The sequence below is a fragment of the Corvus brachyrhynchos genome, unplaced genomic scaffold, assembly GCF_000691975.1.
Source record: "Corvus brachyrhynchos isolate BGI_N302 unplaced genomic scaffold, ASM69197v1 scaffold18, whole genome shotgun sequence".
Classification (NCBI taxonomy): Eukaryota; Metazoa; Chordata; class Aves; order Passeriformes; family Corvidae; genus Corvus; species Corvus brachyrhynchos.
In genome coordinates this window covers 2,975,983-2,994,295 of record NW_008246064.1, presented here as the reverse complement: position 1 = coordinate 2,994,295, position 18,313 = coordinate 2,975,983, and the positions used below count along the sequence as shown (strand labels likewise).

General features: G+C 44.6%; 1 protein-coding gene across 1 annotated transcript in view; it reads left to right on the top strand.

Annotated features, from left to right (window-relative positions):
• The window catches only part of GARS (glycyl-tRNA synthetase), a 21,622-nt gene extending 3,597 nt beyond the window's left edge, over positions 1-18,025 (top strand). Inside the window, exons 3-16 of the mRNA XM_017746732.1 lie at positions 44-185; positions 825-913; positions 2,279-2,355; positions 3,690-3,835; positions 4,328-4,477; positions 5,971-6,133; positions 7,108-7,272; positions 9,483-9,590; positions 9,905-10,050; positions 11,253-11,338; positions 13,236-13,345; positions 14,667-14,760; positions 16,374-16,564; positions 17,805-18,025. Of these exons, the coding sequence (XP_017602221.1) occupies positions 44-185; positions 825-913; positions 2,279-2,355; positions 3,690-3,835; positions 4,328-4,477; positions 5,971-6,133; positions 7,108-7,272; positions 9,483-9,590; positions 9,905-10,050; positions 11,253-11,338; positions 13,236-13,345; positions 14,667-14,760; positions 16,374-16,564; positions 17,805-17,930 (1,793 nt within the window). The 3' untranslated portion in view covers positions 17,931-18,025. The remainder of the gene's footprint in view (positions 1-43; positions 186-824; positions 914-2,278; positions 2,356-3,689; positions 3,836-4,327; positions 4,478-5,970; positions 6,134-7,107; positions 7,273-9,482; positions 9,591-9,904; positions 10,051-11,252; positions 11,339-13,235; positions 13,346-14,666; positions 14,761-16,373; positions 16,565-17,804) is intronic.
• The last annotated feature ends 288 nt before the right edge of the window (positions 18,026-18,313 follow it).

Genomic DNA, 18,313 nt, shown 5'->3' with positions numbered 1-18,313 from the left:
TTGTACAATCTCACCCTTCTTTTTTACCTTTTCCTCTTTTCAGGAGTCAGTGGTCTGTATGACTTTGGGCCTGTTGGGTGTGCTTTGAAGAACAACATCATTCAAGCATGGAGACATCACTTTATTCAGGAAGAGCAAATCCTGGAGATTGACTGCACCATGCTCACGCCTGAGCCGGTTCTAAAGTAAATATGGGGCTTTGTTTTTTTACCTGCAGCATGGGATTTCTGGTGATAGTTGCTTTTTGCAGTGTTCTGTAAAATTATCCACAGGGATCTTGAGTCTGGGTCACCCAATTTCGTACCATAATTAGGTACCAGTGCACAGGTCACGGTGAGAAGCTGTTGTTCTATAAGTCAGGGAAAGCACTGGCGTTCATGTTTGAGAGTCTAAAGCCTCCTGGCAGTGCCCTTAGGTAAGAAATTGTCATTATTCCTTTTTCTAGAAGATTAAGAAGACAAGAAAAAGGTGTAATGGGGAGAAGCTTTCGTGAATCCCTGGTACAAAATAGTGGGAAAGTGTCCACCTGAATTATTGGTAACTCCTTACTACTGCAGCTGTGTCTAGTTTTGATCATGATGCAGTTCCTGAAGGCACTAAGTGTCATTTTTGTGACACATTTTAAGGTTTAGATGTATTGATACTTCCCACAGATCATGCTTTCTGTGGGATGCTGTGGCTTAACGTGACTGATCTGAAGCAGGAGTGAGCCTGCAGTTTTTGAAGGATTTCACTTTGATAAAGGTGTGTCCACTGGGATCACACAGACCTGGGGCTGTCTGGTGGCAGCTGTAACATTCCTTTTTTTGTGTCATCTCTTCCAGGACTTCTGGCCACGTAGACAAGTTTGCTGACTTCATGGTGAAAGATGTGAAAAATGGGGAATGTTTTCGTGCTGATCATCTCTTAAAAGGTTTGGTTTTGTTCCAAGCTAGGTGGGCCTGGGGATTTCTTGTAGTGGTACAAGCACTAGAAAAGAGAATCTTTTTCGAGGAAAGCCTGCTGGTGTAGCCAGTCCTTCATACTTGTGTTTTGCAGTTAATTAATCTTACTATACCAAAAATCCTGTAAGTTCTGTTAGTGTCTAAAATGAGGTACAGGATCTCTGGTGAAAACACAGTTGTGCCCCGCTTTATAGAATCCAGTGTCATCAGGCTACAAAAGATTACTGTGTTGTCTAAGCTGAGGACTCCCTATATAACAAGATTCCTGTACTTCACTGCATTCTGGTCTTAGTTTTCTTGAATTTCAGTTGCTTTCTCAGTACTGAGAAACAATTTATTGGTGCTACAAGGGGCCAGAGCATGCTTTTTCTATGCAAGGTCAATTACATGGCAGTGGATGACTTTCATGTGTACCTTAGAAATAGACCTCGAACATTTCTTCGATTTGCAAAGTCCTCACTCGTCTTTCTGGTTATTAAAATTTGTTTGGAAAAACAAACCAAAAAAGTCACATGAAGTAATCTCAGAAATAAGCCTGTTTGAAAACTTTCTCATGTACAGCTCCGCTGTGAATGGAAGGATTGTTCCACTCTCTGTTTAAGTGAGTTGTGCTCTCTGGTTTTTGAGCCTCTTCCTTGAAATTCAGGTATGCAGAACAATCTGTATTGGTGTTAGAGCAGTTTTCATGATATTAAGAATTTTTTTGTTGTTCAAAAAGATCCTCAAAAGAAGGGTTTTTCCATCTAACCTCTGCTCCTTTGCTGAGCAGCCTCATAAACAAGAGTGTCCCTGTGTTCTGCAGCCCCTCCCTGTGAACAGCCACCTGCTGTTCCTGCCAAAGTGAGCTGTTACTGACTAAAAAGTCAAATTGCTTTTTTCAAACGAGAGTGGGAAGTCTTGGCATCGCTGTCTGCCTTTGTGTCTCTGGGAGGATGTTGTCCTGTAACGTGGAATGCAGTCCAGCCCCACTGTACCAGCTCTGTACCTGCCTCTGTGAATAAAATCAGGCTTGCTGGCTTGGGATCAGACATTTAATTTCTAGTCTGTATAATAGAAAACAAGGAGAAAGGAACTACAAAGCTGTTGCTTGGGTTTAGAGAAATAATATTGGAAAGGAACTGGATCAGAATGTGTTGTTTTCCCTGTGGCACACCAGTACAGTGACCTGTAGGTCGCCATTGCCCTGAGGACATGACTGGAATTACCCTGGTGGACACTGTCAGGACAGGTTGTGGACACACACTTAACTTGTGCTGGGGGATCCTCCCGAGCTGTTTTACGCTGGGCTTAGAGATGGAGTTGCAGTATAAACTCACCACCTGCTTTTCTTCCAGCCCACCTGCAGAAACTGATGTCTGACAAGAAGTGCACGGCAGAGAAAAAGGCAGAAATGGAAAATGTTCTAACACAGGTAGGTGCTGCACGGGGAGGTGGCTGCTTCAGAGGGGGCTGTGTGTGACAGAGTCTAGAGGCACTGGCCCTCTTCTGTTCTGAAGATACTCAGAAGTCTTTACCCCAGAGATCCTCTCAAATACTGAAAACTTAACTTGCTAATAAATACTGTGAGCTTGCTGGTGAATCACATCTCCCTCATTGTTTTGGAGAGTTACTGCTTTTATATTAATTAATCTCTTGAATGTTGGGTTGGTGGGGCTGAAGCTCAGTCTTGGAGCTGGTGTGTGTCTTCCATTTCACACCCAGGAAAAAGCTTTTACCTTTGTCAATCCCTTCTGTGAGATTGTCATACAAAGGCGCAGAGATGGATCACAAGATTTGTCAGGGTTTTTTTGAATCAGCTTAGCACTGATTTGCTGTGTTCTGAAATTGTCTCAGCTTTGAAGCACTTGAGTTTTGTTCCTCTGGCACCCCAGAAAGATTTTTCCTGTGTTTACCATGAGAATAGTTGGTGCTCAGGCTGACATTCTTGAACAACTGTACAAACATTTGCCTTTATTTTTTTAATTTGTTTTTCTTTGCTTTTGATGTTTGCTCTCATGATTTCTAGGATAAATGCTTCCAAAGCTATGCAGTGAATGAATGTTCCTTCCAGAAGGAGAAACTTTTTTTGGCAGTGTTTTGCATCACTGAGCAGCTGTCATTAGGTTTTCCACACTACAACACTGAACTTTGACCATCCTTTAGGGAAATCTCTCTATTTTTATAACTATTTTTTTATAACTATTTTTATATTCTGTTTTTGGATTTTTTTTCTGATGTATGAAAGACCATGACAACCAGAAATGCAGAACAGCTCTGAAAGAGCATCTAATGTATAGCTTAATATTGTGTTTCAAGCAGCAGAAGAAAGAGAAAGAGAAATGAATGTAAACAAAGCCCTGCAGAAATTTTAGCTTTCTTGTCTCTCATTGCTGTATTTTTTTTTTTTTTTTTGTTCCTAACTGAGAGCTCCCCATGTTTTAGCTGAATCTGTTCAAAAGAATCTGTTCTGGTGGGTGGTGGTGCAGTCCCAGTGACTTTTCTTCTGCTGTACACCCACTCTTAAGCTCAGACTTCCTGTGGTATGACTAAATCCTGGACCTATTACTAAAATGGGTTGCAAATGTGCAAAGTGTATTCTTCTATCACTGGTTCAAACTTTAGCTTGCTTGAAAATTTAGGTTAGAAGGGAATATTTTGGGCAGGTGATTCAGAGCTGTGGATCACGCTCAGTAAAAGATAAAGAGGACATTCATTCCTGTTATCTTGTCTAGTAATTGAAATAATTCTCTTGTGTTTTGGTATTAGTTGGACAATTATGGTCAGCAAGAGCTTGCAGATCTCTTTGTGAACTACAATGTGAAGTCACCTGTCACTGGCAATGACCTGTCCCCTCCTGTTTCTTTCAATCTGATGTTCAAGACCTCCATTGGGCCTGGAGGAAACATGCCTGGGTAGGTGCTAATTTCATTCTGCTCACACTCTCCCTGCTTTGGAGATCATTTGGAATAAAAATGAAGTCTCTTGAGTAGGTTTCCCCTGCTTTTCAATCCCAGCCTCCTGTAGCAGGTTAGCATTCCTTGGAGTCTTGGGAAAAGGCGGGAGAAACTAGGGGCTGTTGGAGAATCCTGAAAATGCTTAAAGCACCCAAAATACAGATCCCAGCTGTGCCCTTGCTGGTGGGAGTAGTTTCCATAAAGCTAGTTAATGCTGGTCTCTGATTGTCAGTGACTTCATGGCTGTAGAAAACCTACTTCAGGGTACCTGTTTGAGGAGGAAGGTTTCATTTTTTTCCTTCAGTCTGTTGCTTCATCGGTTTTTTGTTTGGAGTTAAAAGTCTCAAGAGAAAAACTTCCACCTGTAAGTTTTGTTGTAGTTGTGACTTTCTCCCTGCTTTCCCCACCCTTAAATCTTCCTGATTTTTCCTTTCCCCCATGTCCTTTCAGCTACCTGAGGCCAGAAACTGCACAGGGAATATTCCTCAACTTCAAACGTCTTCTGGAGTTTAACCAAGGCAAATTGCCTTTTGCTGCTGCCCAGATTGGAAATTCCTTCAGGAATGAAATCTCACCCCGCTCCGGCCTTATCAGAGTGAGGTACTGCCAACTTTCTCTTTCAACTGGAGGGTACCTGGGAGCAGGGAGCATCTTCCTTTTGTTCCAGGGTTTGTGCAGGATTGTTTCACTTTAGTGCTTTCTCCCAGAGGAATCCCGATTGTGTGCCTGGTGAGTCTCAGGCTTTGCAGATGAACTCATAGCTTAGGTTGGAAGTACAGAATTCTGTCTGAGATCGGCTTGTGAGAAGTAGAATCTCTGAAATAGTTGTTGTATTAGAGATAAACTCAGTTTCTCTGACAGAATTTGGCTTCCATCATAGTCTAAACAAATAATTTTAAAGGTAGTTGTATTCTCTACAGGACTTTGCCTGATTATGTTAACGCAATTTGCTTTGAAACTGAAATCAAAACGTGATTGACCTTGCAGCAGTATTTCCTTGTCTCAGTCCTGCAGATTCTGCAGTTCTACAACTTGCTCCAGAGAGGAAGTTGGGAGATGACCTGACTCAGTGTTTGTGTTGCAAGATCAGTCAAGCAGGAAAGCTCAGGGTTATTGGGAATTACTTTCAGTTCTGTCTTTGGATAAAAAGTGATTATTGTCTTTCATTAAGGATAATTTCTGTATTTAAACTGATCTATCCTAATTGGAAGTCTCTTGCATATTATTTGGAACAAGAGCTCCCATGCCCAGACAGTACATGTTGTAAGCTTGCTGATTGATTATTTTGTGGTGTCATAAATGTCATTGAGAGGCTGTGACATCCTTAGCACAGAGGGAACTCAGGAATTTCCTCAGTCCTCCTGTACTGTTTTGCTCATCTGGAAATGAGAACTTCTCTCATTGAACTCATTTTCAGTCAAATATAAATGATATGCTTGTGGCACATCTATTGGAGACTGTTATTATGCAATCACAGCAAATTACACCCTGATGGCTGTGATTTACAATTAATGATTACCTAGAGCTTTTTTAAAGGTTCTTGATAATGAGCTAATTCAGTGGAAAGTGATTTCAAGCAAGAAGGCTCAGAATCAATCTCTGAGTAAAGAAACATTAAAGACAAGCTCTTAAAACACAATACACGCCATTACTGAGCGCAGCAGTATCGTTATCTTCAGGAGATCATCACCTCACCTGGTTATTTTTAGCACCTCTGACATGAGTTAATGCTACTGATTTAATCAGCAGACCCTGTAAGGAACAGATACTTCTAATATGGGCATCACAGCAGTCTGGAAGAACTCCAGAGAACTTCTGGAAGTACTTCCAAAGGTGGTATTATGTGCTCTGATTCACAGTGGTGTTAGCCACAGCCTGGACAGCTCTAGATGAATTTGTAGAAAGTTTTGTTAGGAATTTGAAGATGAAACTAAATGCAGTGATGAGACTGGTTTGTGTTCCAGTCTGTCGATTGTCTTGGCTGGGTTTGCATATGATTTTAAATTACTGACTTGGTTGTGAGAGGCTGAAACAATGATTTATTGGGGGCTAATGCATAAAATATTTAATGTGTGTTTGTTTGTTTTCACTAGGGAATTCACCATGGCAGAAATTGAGCACTTTGTGGACCCTAGTGAGAAAAACCACCCCAAGTTTCAGGACGTGGCAGATCTCAACATCCTCCTGTACTCGGCCAAGGCGCAGGTCAGCGGGCAGTCTGCGCACGTCATGCGGCTGGGAGACGCTGTCCAGCAGGTAACCTTCCTCTGGGAGGCACAGGGGGTTTGCTCCTTGCAGTATTGCTCTCAAGGCTGAGTTACAAACTGGCTTTTTCAAATTAGAGCTCTGAGTGATATGTCTGTCCAGTCCCACATTGGTCTGAACACACATAGTGCAGTTGAAATATTCTGAATCCAGGGCTGAGGGGATGGATCAGCTTCCTGCACTGGGCGTGCACAAAGTGTGTGTTGTGTTGGTGCCAGCTGGGGTTTGCTCCCAGATTTAAGAGCAGATTCTCTCCAGTGAATCAGTGAGACTGGGATCCAGGCCTGGCCCTTGTTACCAGAAGAGTGCAGGTGGTGCTGGGATAGAGGTTGGAAGTTAAACTTCACACTTAGCTACTGGGAGAGGGACAGTAAGGAATATTAATACAAGCAGTAACTGGGAATCTCATAGTCAGCTGCTGACCCTCATCAGTACGTGGCTTGCGTAATTAGATGAATCACTACCTGATTCATCTAATTACGAATGGGTTGATTTACCAGCCCCCTCCACCCCATTTACTCCAAGCCCCAAATGAAAAAAACCCTGAAAAAACACCAAAACATTGCCTTTAAAAAACATAAAGCAAAAAAATCCCCAAAACAACAGCCAAAAAAAAGAAAGAACACCACCCCTCTGTTGTATTGCAGCTGTGAACTGTAGGGTGCAGCTGTTGTAATGCCAGTGAGTGCAGTGCTGCATACAGTGGGGTATTTACAAGTAGGCAATCCTCAGAGACAGTGAGAGATGAGTCCTGGAGTAACAGTAAGTCACTCTTTTGGTCAGATGGAGATGATGCCAGTGACACGAGGTGAATTTGAGGAGATGTAACAGTTTCAGGGGAGACAGAACTTTACCACTAGTTTTATCTGTAACATGTCAGGTTGCCTGCAGAAGTACAACAGATCATGACTTTGCTTCCTTAGGAATTAATGTGGCTGTTTTCTTCCTGCTTTTTTCCCCTGCAGGGTGTGATCAATAACTCGGTTCTCGGTTACTTCATTGGCAGAATCTACCTCTTCCTCACAAAGGTCGGTGTGTCCCCGGAGAAGCTGCGCTTCCGACAGCACATGGAGAATGAGATGGCTCATTATGCCTGTGACTGCTGGGATGCAGAGTCCAAAACCTCCTATGTAAGTGGGCAAAGCGGAAACAGCAAAGGGCAGCCCCTGTCAGATCTGGTTTATTTCTGGCTTTTTAAAGTTAGGGTTGGGAGTCTGATGCATCTGTCCAACTCCGTGTTGGTCTGAGCACATGTAGTGCAGTTGAAATGTTCTGAATCCAGGACCAAGAGGCAGGTCAGCTCCCTGCACAAAGTTTAAGAACTGTTCATGCTGCTTTGGTAGGTCCAGACTCCTTTGCTGGAGCCTGAAGTAGCCTGGGGACACTTCACTGGTCAAATTTAATCTGGAGTTAAAGGAAACTGAGTCTTGGTGCTTTCCAAAGACTGTAACCTCTGTAACATCAGTGGGGAAGGACTTATTTTGCTGGAGGTGTTATTCCAGGGCAGATTGCTTCCTGCTTGAATGCTTGTTCTTCCTTTACCTCTTCTGAGCTGTGAGAAATGAGTTCGCTCCTGCCAGTTCAGACAGCTGGTGCTGGAAGCAAAATTCCCCGAGGATTTGTTGTCATCTTCCTTCTGAGTCATTAAGAGCTTTTTTGCTCAAGCCTTGTTGAATGCCTTTCTTCCCTCTTGTATTGTTGGTTGGATTTAGGTTTAGCACTAGTGATGTTTTGTTACAGCAAGTTAGAGGAATAGCAGCCAGTAAAATTCTACCAAACTTAAGATTGGAAAAACAACAATTCTCCTGCAGTTCAGATGAGTGATTTGTCTTCCTATGGAAAAGCCCTGGAGAAGTGACTGAAGGAATGGCTTCCTCTGAATATCCATAGCTGAGTTCCACAAGTTCACAGCCTCTCCTCCAAGCCAGCCCAAAACTGGACATGTGTGGGCCACACCATGTAAATAAGATTATTAAACTTGACATGATGATCAGGACAGCACTCACAGGGCAGGGTGTCCAACCGCCTAACCCAGGAGAGAGCATGAAAGGAACACCTTGGGAGCTGAACTATGCTTTGGTTTGTTGCTTAACTCTGACCAAAAATGTTTGTATCAGCTTGCAGCACTCAGCAGTAAGAAGTGAACTGGTCTGAGTAGCTTAAAATCCGTTCTATAAATGTAATGCATACAATGGTTTGGGTTAAGGGATTTTAGAGATCCACCCCCCCTGCCATGGGCAAGGACACCTTCCACTATCCCAGGTTGCTCCAAGCCCTGTCCAGCCTGGCCTTGGACACTTCCAGGGATCCAGGGGCAGCCACAGCTTCTCTGGGCACCCTGTGCCAGGGCCTCCCCACCCTCACAAGGCAGAATTTCTTATTAATGTCTAATCTAAACCTGCTGTCTTTCTGTTTAAAGCCATTGCCCCTTGTCCTGTCACTCCATGTCTTTGTCCAAAGTCTCTCTCCAGCTCTTGGAGCCTGTTTAGGCACTGGAAGAGCCTTCTCTTCTCCAGGTTGAACAACCACATAAATCTGTATTCTGTGTTTTCTGAGAAGTAGCTTTAGTACCCTAATAGCTTAATTTCTGTAAAAATCCTCCAAAAATACCCTGGAACACCACGATTTTCAAGCACAGGAATTTTTTCTCTTCACATACCTTTTTTGACACCTTTCTATATCACTCCAGTTTGGAAAACCACACATCTTCCTGCCTGAATGTTCCACACTGATGTGACAATGAGTGGGAAGCAGCTGCTGAGCCTTTTCTTACATGGGATTGTCTGTTAGGAAATCCAGAGGAGGTTGTATTTGTTGTTTCACCAATCCGGTGTGAACGGTGTTTTGAGATTCCTCCATGCCATACATGCTGAAATACTGAATTAAGAGCTTCCCTTGTATGTGATCTGTGTTGTAGCAGCTCCTAAGCCAGGCTTTTGGCCATTCCAGCATGTTTGATTCCCTGCTGTGTGTCCTGTGCTCGGGAGCAGTAGAGCCCTGGGGACATGATGCCTTGTGTGCCTGTGGCATGTGAGTGATAGAACTGTGTGCTCTGGCCCCAGCCCGAGCTGTTGGCACAGGGCTGTGCTCTGCCAAGCCATGTGGAAAAGCTGGCCTGAACGCAGGCACTGGGTAGATGACTGATCGTTTCCTCTGGAAACAAATGGAATCACTCAAATGAGGGAGCAACTGGTGAGGGAGGGCTGCTTATTGTAACAGAGCTAATTATGTAGAAAAAACAGTCATGGGAGCAGGGAGGGCTTAAGGGTGAATAAACATATTTGATGGTTAAGTGGACAAAAAAGTGAGTTGGTGAAAGCTTCCAGTTTTGTTTTTCCAGGGTTGGATTGAGATCGTTGGCTGTGCTGATCGTTCCTGCTATGACCTTTCCTGCCATGCCCGCGCCACCAAAGTTCCTCTTATAGCTGAGAAGCATCTCAAAGAACCTATATCCTTTCAGAAAAAAACAGCTTCTCCTCAAGTGGAAAGGGATTGGACAGGGAAATGTCTTGGATTTCTGCACAGCTCTACTTCAAGTTACATCTGTATATTTAACAGGGAAACCTACAACTGCAGGCCAGCATGACTTGGGAAGTGACCTGGAAAGAACAGAGCATTTGTTATTCCTTTCCTCTTTTGGAGGGCAGTTCCTTTATCCAGTAGTGGAGGAGATGTCTTTGTGTTGTGTAGCAATTAACTTTAACATAACAAAGGAACCAGGCCCTGCTTTCTATCCTCACAACCTCCTTAACTGCCTTGTACAGAACAGTCAACATTGTTCAGTTTGAGGCAAATAAGGGAGCCATTGGCAAAGCCTACAAGAAGGATGCCAAGGTGGTGATGGAATATCTTTCCATGTGTGACGAGTGCTACATCAGCGAGATGGAGCAGCTGCTCAATGAGAAAGGGTGAGCTGGCTCTGTGTGTGTGTGGTAACTTCCTCTGACATCCTGATGTGGGCTCTGCATTTAATGAGCCACCTGAAACCAGTTTCCTTGTGAGAGCAGGCTGTGTGGGTCATCTGAGATGTTAGAGTGCTGTCCCTTCCACCAGGCATTGCTGGTCATCCATCAACACCTTCCTTGGTGTATGCACATAAATCAAATACTTGTTTGTGTGGGAATGAGCTGCTGGCTTTAGTAGGATCATCCCAGAAGAGAAACAGTTCAGTGAAAGGGAAATTGTTTACCAGCTTCCCCACTCTGACTTGAGAGTGGACCAGGACAGACCTAAAACTTTAAAATTAATAAAATAATTCTGTGGCCAGTGGAACAAAATAGTTAAATGAGAAGCAAAACTTGCCTGAGTATCCTCCAGTATTCAATGAGCTGCTTTAGGACCTGTTATAGCCTTTGATTTACCGTGGCAAGAATTTGCATGATTTTCTTTGACCTGCCTTCCTAACAATGTGCAGGAACTGAAAATATGAAAAGTCTTTACAGTTGTCAAATTTGGCTGAAGCAGGCCAACAGCTGTCTGTGTTATGAGAAAGTTAATGGTGCAGTAACAAAAAAAAAAACCCCTTCACTTCCTGCTTCAAGTGGTACAAGGTGTAGGATCAATGAATACATTACAGAATGGCAATATTTGCATCTTTCTTTTTTTCCCCTAAGCTAAAACTTATTTCTTTCACATCTCTCTGAATGTGAAAGTGTAGAAAAAAACAGTAGCACTCAAAATGGGCAGAGAAATTACTGCAGAGAAGAAAGTGAACTTAGTCCATCCAGAATCTCCCTGAAATGGTTCAGTAGATGAGTTACAAGCAATACCCCTGATTTTATTGAGTCCAGTGCCTGCTTTGTGTGCCTCCCTTTTTCTCTTTGGTGTATAGGCTTCATCCTGAGAATTTCCCAATTGAGTTTGCTTCAGGCTGTTAACCATTGCTAAGTTCACTGTGATTATGAAAATGGTTGCTTTTAATGTACATGTAGTAATTTTATTATTAATGCAAATTTCTTTAAATAGGTATGCTACATGTTTCTTTCATCTCTGGGGTTTTCCCTGGCTTCTGTCATCCCACTCTTAGAGTCAACCAAGTGATGCAATTAAGGAAATAAAACTTGTTTGTTTATTGCTGTAGCTTTTAAATGGCTTCTTTTTTCTCTTGCAGGGAATTCACTGTTGAAACTGAAGGGAAAACTTTTATGTTAACAAAGGACATGGTTACTGTGAAGAGATTTCAGAAAACATTACATGGTAAATTTGATTCTTTGTTGTTTGATCATCATCAGGATACACTTTTAGTATGAACTTTGTTGGTAGCATTGTCCTGTTAATATTGTAACACAGCATAGGAAAAATGCCAAATGTAATTTCCTTGAAATTTAACAATGTAAGAGTTAGAAAGCTTTAGAAGAGTCAGTGACTGCATGTCCCTAGAGCTTTTGTCCTGATGTGAGAAGTGGGGCTAGAAGGTGGCTTTACAAAATGCGTGGGTTTAGTTCCTCTAAGAAGTTGTGTCTTTCCAGCCAGCTCTGTAAGTGCCTCACCTGAGGTCCTTTGGGAAGTGTTTCACAGAGCTGGAGGCTGAGGTAGGGTTTTCCCCACTTGGTACTGTAGCTTCTGGGTCATCCTGCCCTGGGTGGAGCCATCAGTGTTCCTGGGAGGAAGCAGAGCTGCTTGTAGCCTGTGCAGAATGTATTTATTCCTGCAGCAGCTGAGCCTTTGGGATGTCTGGGTGCCTTTCAGTCAGCACGTGCTGCTGCTGTGCCAGACTTTGCTTTGTCACCACTTCAAAGAAGGTCTTAGTTGTAGCTTTTAATGACTCTGGTATTGCTGGGAGCCAGCAAGTAGAATGCCAGTGGCTGGTTTTCCTTTAAGTTTGTGCATTTGGTGGTTTGGCTGCTGTCTGCAAGAAGGTGGCAAAATTTAGAGTTTCCCTCTCTCTTGTCTTGGAAATGGTTGGTCAGTGCACAAATAAAAAGAGGTCATCCCATGTTATGTCCTGCTCTGGGGCCCTCAACCCAAGAAGGACATGTATGTGCTGGAACGAGTCCAGAGGAGGCCATGAAGAAGCTGAGAGGGCTGGAGCCCCTCTGCTCTGGAGCCAGGCTGGGAGAGCTGGGGGTGTTCACCTGGAGAAGAGAAGACACTGAGGAGACCTCAGAGCTCCTTCCAGAGCCTAAAGGGGCTCCAGGAGAGCTGGAGAGGGATTTTAGACAAGGACCTTTGTGACGGGGCAAGGGATGATGGCTTTAAACCGGAAGATGGCAGGTTTAGATTAGACGTTAATAAGAAATTCTTCCCTGTGAGGGTGGTGAGGCCCTGGCAGGTTGCCCAAAGAATCTGTGGCTGCCCCTGGATCCCTGGAAGTGTCCAAGGCCAGGTTGGATGGGGCTTGGAGCAACCTGGGATAGTGGAAGGTGTCCCTTGGCAGGGGGGTTGGATCTCTAAAATCCCTTAACCCAAACCATTGTATGCATTACATTTATAGAACGGATTTTAAGCTACTCAGACCAGTTCACTTCTTACTGCTGAGTGCTGCAAGCTGATACAAACATTTTTAGTCAGGGTTAAGTGACAAACTAAAGTGCAAATCAAGGTCACAAGGAGGTTTTGTGGAAGGTATGGGATTCTTTGCTGGAATTTGGGTGGGATCTGAAGCTTCTCTGCCCAGACTGCTGGATGCTGAGGCTGTTAAATCAAAGTGGGCCAGGGACTGAGCATTGCCACGCCATCATCCAGGCTGTTTAATTGCTGGTATACTCCCTGGAATGGCTTTCCATGCCAAATAGCACCCCCAGACAATGCCTGGGCATAGTTTGTAGATTGGGGTAGACAGTGATTACTTTGGATGAGGCTTTGCTGTTGTGAAGTCTTTATCTGTGTGGATGCAAGTTGTGCAGTGCTATTTGCTCTCAGGACCAGAGAAGGGGCTGAGTTGTTTTCTACAGCCTAAATATGTCCTCTATGTGAGCTAAGTCCAAATCTCTATTTCAAGTGTTTGTATTTAGAGCAGAAATATTTAATCTTTTAATTCCATGTACTCATCTACACATAACGAGAACTTCTGAGCAGAAAGCATCAGCAGCCACATATTTTTCTTGTGTATAAATCAGTTTTTAATGATGATGTGTGTTATTTTGTATTCCAGTGGAAGAAATCATCCCAAATGTCATTGAGCCCTCATTTGGCATTGGAAGGATCATGTACACAGTGTTTGAACACACATTCCGCATCCGGGAAGGAGACGAGCAGAGAACAGTGAGTGTCCCTGAGGCTGGGCCAGCTGCAGGCACCTGCCTTCCCCTGACAGCCAGGGAAGGGGCTGAAATAAGACTGCACAATGCCCAGTAGAGATGGGAAGGCCCAGGTGGGCTGTGGAGTTGCTGGTTTTGCCAGAGTACGTGTCATTTTTACATAAGAGCGTTCTTGGGCCATGTGTGCGTGAGGCTCTCGCTGGGTTACTGGCAAGGGGGTGAGAAATTCCTCCTTCTGGATTCACACTTGGCAGTGTTCCATTGCTCAGAGAAAGACATTTCCTCAGTGTTTAATTTCCTTTCTTTGCTGCTTTTCCTGGAATCATACTTCTGTGCAGCAGGATGGACAATGGACAAGTGTTTGCTCAGTCCCCTGTGAAATTCAGCCTTCTCTGGTTCTGGACACCCCTAAAACCTTGGCCTGAAGCTTTGCTGTAGCAGGGGCTGGAGGGAAGTGTTTGTTACATACAGAGCACCAGCCTCTTCCAGCCAGTGCCCAGATGTGATGCTCTTGTGCCATTGCTGGTGGCCCAAGGGAAGCTGGCTGGAAACTTGGCGCTGCTTCCTGCTCCTTGTTCCTGGCTCCTGGACTGTGTTCATAAAAAAGAAATATAATAAAAGTTCTTCTTCGAGTCTCTGGGTGCCAGAGGATGTGGTACATTTATGACTGGGGGAATAAGGTTCAGGAGCCCAGAGTTAGGACACGGTTGACTTTGAATCATAAACTGCTCCTGAAGTATAAAATACTGGATTTACCTTCCTTCTAGTACCCATTTACTTTCTGGGTACCCTGGGGTGCTTTTATTGTGGTGCATCTCACATGCATTGCTTCTGTTCCTTTTATACCTTGCTGATTGCCAGGAAAAATGTTATTATTTTCCCCCTACTTTTGGCACATTTTTGTTTTCTGAAGGTATCTGTGAAGGGTTCTAAAAACCTTTTTGCTGTATGTGCTCTGTGTGTGGAGTCTCAAACAAGAAGTTTGGTTTAGACTGTGCATAAGACTAAATCTCCTGGAAAGACACCTTCACCCTTAATTTTTCTGTTATTCATATGAGGTTAAATTTCTTCAGGAGGGCTATAATAGACCTCTTCTGGTGGGAGGTGACATTTAGCTGTCAGGAGATAAGGGGGAATGGAGGCTAAAGAAAACCAAGCCTGCTCCAGTGGTGTGAGGTGTCTCTGCTGATGTCTTAGAGAAGGCCAGAGACTCCCCTGGAACACTCACCCTGCATCCAGCCTCAGTCAGAGCTTATTCTCACCTCCTAAGAGACTGATCTGACCATTAAACTTGTATTTACTTGTGCTTTTCCTTTTTTCCACAGTTCTTCAGCTTCCCAGCTGTTGTAGCACCATTCAAGTGCTCTGTTCTTCCTCTGAGCCAGAATCAGGAATTCATGCCTTTTGTCAAGGAATTATGTAAGTGTGTTAAGCACTTTGGGTCTGATGGGGCCGTGCACTGGGAAGAGAGGCTCTGTCTTTACTTGTATAGGGAGAAAATAGCATTGGGATCTGTGGATGCTAAAAAGCAGGAGCAGAGGAATTTTCCAGCTGCTGAAGCATTTTGTGAAGTTTTCCTTTCTCAGCTAAAGCATGAGAAAAGGATCATGTGGCTCTCTAAAGTACACAGGGAAAGTTGTCAGCCTCAACCAGCTGAGAATCCACAAGCTTTGGGTATCCATCAAACTTTTCAGCTATCCCCAAAAAACCAAACACTGTGACCTTCCTTGTGTTGGTTTGGAGTGTAAAAGACATTGCTTTTTTTTCCCTCTGTGTCAAAAATAAATCTTTCCCATTGCTTGGGAGAAACTGCAGCAGTGGGGGTTTTTGTTTGTTTTGTTATTAAAGTTTTCTTTGCTTTTGTTGGCCAGCTAATTTACTGAGTCTGTCCCAGAGCTGCTGAGCCTGCAACCAGTCTGTCAAACTGCCCACTGCTAGTGGGCATTGTGGTGGAAGATAGGTGGCACTGAACTGTGCCATAAATCAAATCTCTCCTGATGGGAGAGGGTGTTTTAAAAGTCCCTGCAAGGAGTTTGAGAGACAGAGACTTTCCTGGAGTTTCACTGCTGCCAGATAGTTGTTTATTAAGTTTTATCAGAGAAACAGAGCCACTAGTGTGACCCAGGCATAACACAGAGCAGAGAATGCAGGAAGGAGAAAAGTCCAATTATCAAGATTTAGACAGCCTTTTAAAGATAATGTAACCAATTGAATACTAAAAATGTGTATTATTTTCACTTTCCTACCAATTATTCAGTAACACGGGCAGGAACTGCGGAATTTTTTTTGTCCAATCATCCCAAATTACGTTTACTGCAGAACATGGAGTAGTAGAAGAAGGAGAAGAAGGTTTAGAGAACAACAACAATCCTCCATTTTGATATTTTTTACTCTTATCTATTTACTACAAAGAGAAGCCCAAAACCTCTAAATTTTTCACCCTGTGACAATCTTACATAGTAGTCTATCACCTAATTCACACCACTGTATTTTCTAGTTCTTGTCTGATCGTTGGTAATTTTTTCCAAGGTTGGAGGTTAAAACAGTGTTGTTCAGGGGGGTAAGAACCCTTAAAAACAGGCAGAGGAATATTCTCGGCACTCTGGGTTCCTACAGTAAGGACCATAAAAAGGTGAACAGATGAAGGAGAGGAGCAGGGGTTGCATGTCAGACAGTGCCTTTTGCTCTTGGCACCGGTTCTGCCTGGGGCTTTGTCTCCCTGTGCTGGATGTGACCTGCACACTGAGGCTGGGGTGGTTTGGAGCTAAAGCAGAGTTGTGGCACTGATGACAAGGGGAAGAACTCGGTGACTTTGCCCTTTGGGTGAGAGTTGTGGTGCAATATGGAGGGCTGAGAGAGCAGGGTGGGTTTGAGCTTGGGCTCCTGCAGAGACTGGAACACTGCATCTTCTGTCCCAAGTCAAACTGGAGTCTGGGATGCTGCTTGCACCCAGCACAGGCAGTGCTCAGTGCCACGGGGGTACAGAGAGCCTCTGTGGGGCTGTGTGACGATCCCTGCTCTGCTCCCTGCAGCCGAAGCACTGACCAGGACCGGCATCTCTCACAAGGTGGATGACGCAGCGGGGTCCATCGGCCGGCGCTACGCCCGCACGGACGAGATCGGCGTGGCCTTCGGCATCACCATCGACTTCGACACCGTGAACCGCACCCCGCACACGGCCACGCTGCGCGACCGCGACTCCATGCGCCAGATCCGCGCCGAGGTGAGCGCGGCGCTGCTGACATGGCCCAGTGTGCCCCTCCTGGGCTGGGGGACAGCATGGGCTGCTGATTCTGATCTGTCACCAGTCCCTGTGGGAGCTGCCTCCAGCTCTGTAGCAGTTCAGCTGTTCAGAGAAATCCCCAGGAACAGATACTGGTTGGAGAAGATGCTGGCCCAGCTGATAAAGGGAGGAGAAGCTTTTGTATTTCTGGCATGCAGAGGTGTTAATCTTACCTGAAAGCCATGTCTTGTGCTGGTTGCACTGCTCTTCAGAGTGGCTCTTTTTGAGTGAATGCTGCTGAGTTAAAGCATTGCCTGGGTTGTGTCTGGCTTTCAAAGGCAGGGCTTCTCAGAATTCACAGGCACCAAAAGACAGAACATTGGGGTTTGCCTTGCAGCTGGTGTTGCCTGTTATCCTCAGCAGAGGAACTGATGAACCGCTGCCCAAAAGCTGTGTGTGCCCTGAACATGCTCTGCCAGTGTGGCCATAGTGCAGACTGGAATAGCAAAAACCTCCCTGTGGTGGGCTCTGCCTGTGAGCAGAGCTGCTCAGAGCTGTGAATCTGCAGTCTTGGGGGTTTGGGGGTTTTTCTTCTTGCCCTGATGCCCTTTTCCTCCTGCCCCCGCCCCAGGCACAGGAGGAGATGGTGCTCAGCTGTGAGGCTGAGCTGTAGCTCCACAGAAGCACCTGCACTGCCTGGAGCTGCTGAGCTGGCTGGGGTTTCGCTGGCTGTAGCAGGCAATGCCAGTTCCTCAGGGTGCCCATCTGTCTCTCTGTCACCTGGGTGACCTCTCACTGCTGACCAAAGATGAGACTTTGCTGTCCTTCAATTTCTGCCCTTTTTGAGCTTTCTGGCTGATCCTTTGCACCATGACAGTGTGCTGTGAGGAGCAAAGACAATGCAACTGGCAGCTGCTTTTGTACTGGTCCTACAGTAGGGAGGGTCTGGCTGAATCCTGGCTTACAGCATCTTTTGGATGTGTGTATTCTGTTTTTTCCTTTCCCAAACTCTAGCACATTACCTTGCTTTGGTCCACCATTTCCCTCTTGGATCACCTTAATAACAGATAACAGACTGATTTAAGGTGTTCTAATTAACGGTTTTCTCCCCAAGAATGATCTTCCAGGAGAGATCTTGTACCTGTTCTGTTGCTGCTGTAAAAATTGCCCACGTTCCCTAAATATCCAGCTTGATTTTGGTGACTTTGTGTTCCTTATGTCTTTGTGGCTTCTCCTGCAGATCTCTGAACTTCCTGCCATCATCCGAGACCTGGCCAACGGTTATCTCACCTGGGCTGATGTTGAGGCAAAGTATCCACAGTTTGAGGGACAAGAGACTGGCAAAAAGGACACAATAGAGGAATAAAGAAAAGGACCTGAAGTAAAATCCTGTCAAAATGTCCACTTTTTACTGCTCATGTTAATATGAAATAAACTTACCGTGTATTATTCAGAGCTGCATTGTTTGTGCACACAGGGACTATTTGTTTTTTTTTTCTTTTCCTCAATTGCTGACCAGATTTAAGTTTAAAAACGGAAATAGTTGCAGCCTGAGCTGAAGATGTTATGAATAAAACCACCATTGTATATGCCTGCCTCTCTGTGTTCCTGCAGCCTTGTGCTTTCTTCCAAAATGCCCGTTTTGTCTCTCATTTTTGCCCTCCTGCTTAGGGCTGTGGGTGTTACAGGTTCATGCACAGGCTTTCGTCTGGATTTGGGTCATCCTGGACTCTGGTGGAAGATGGTACC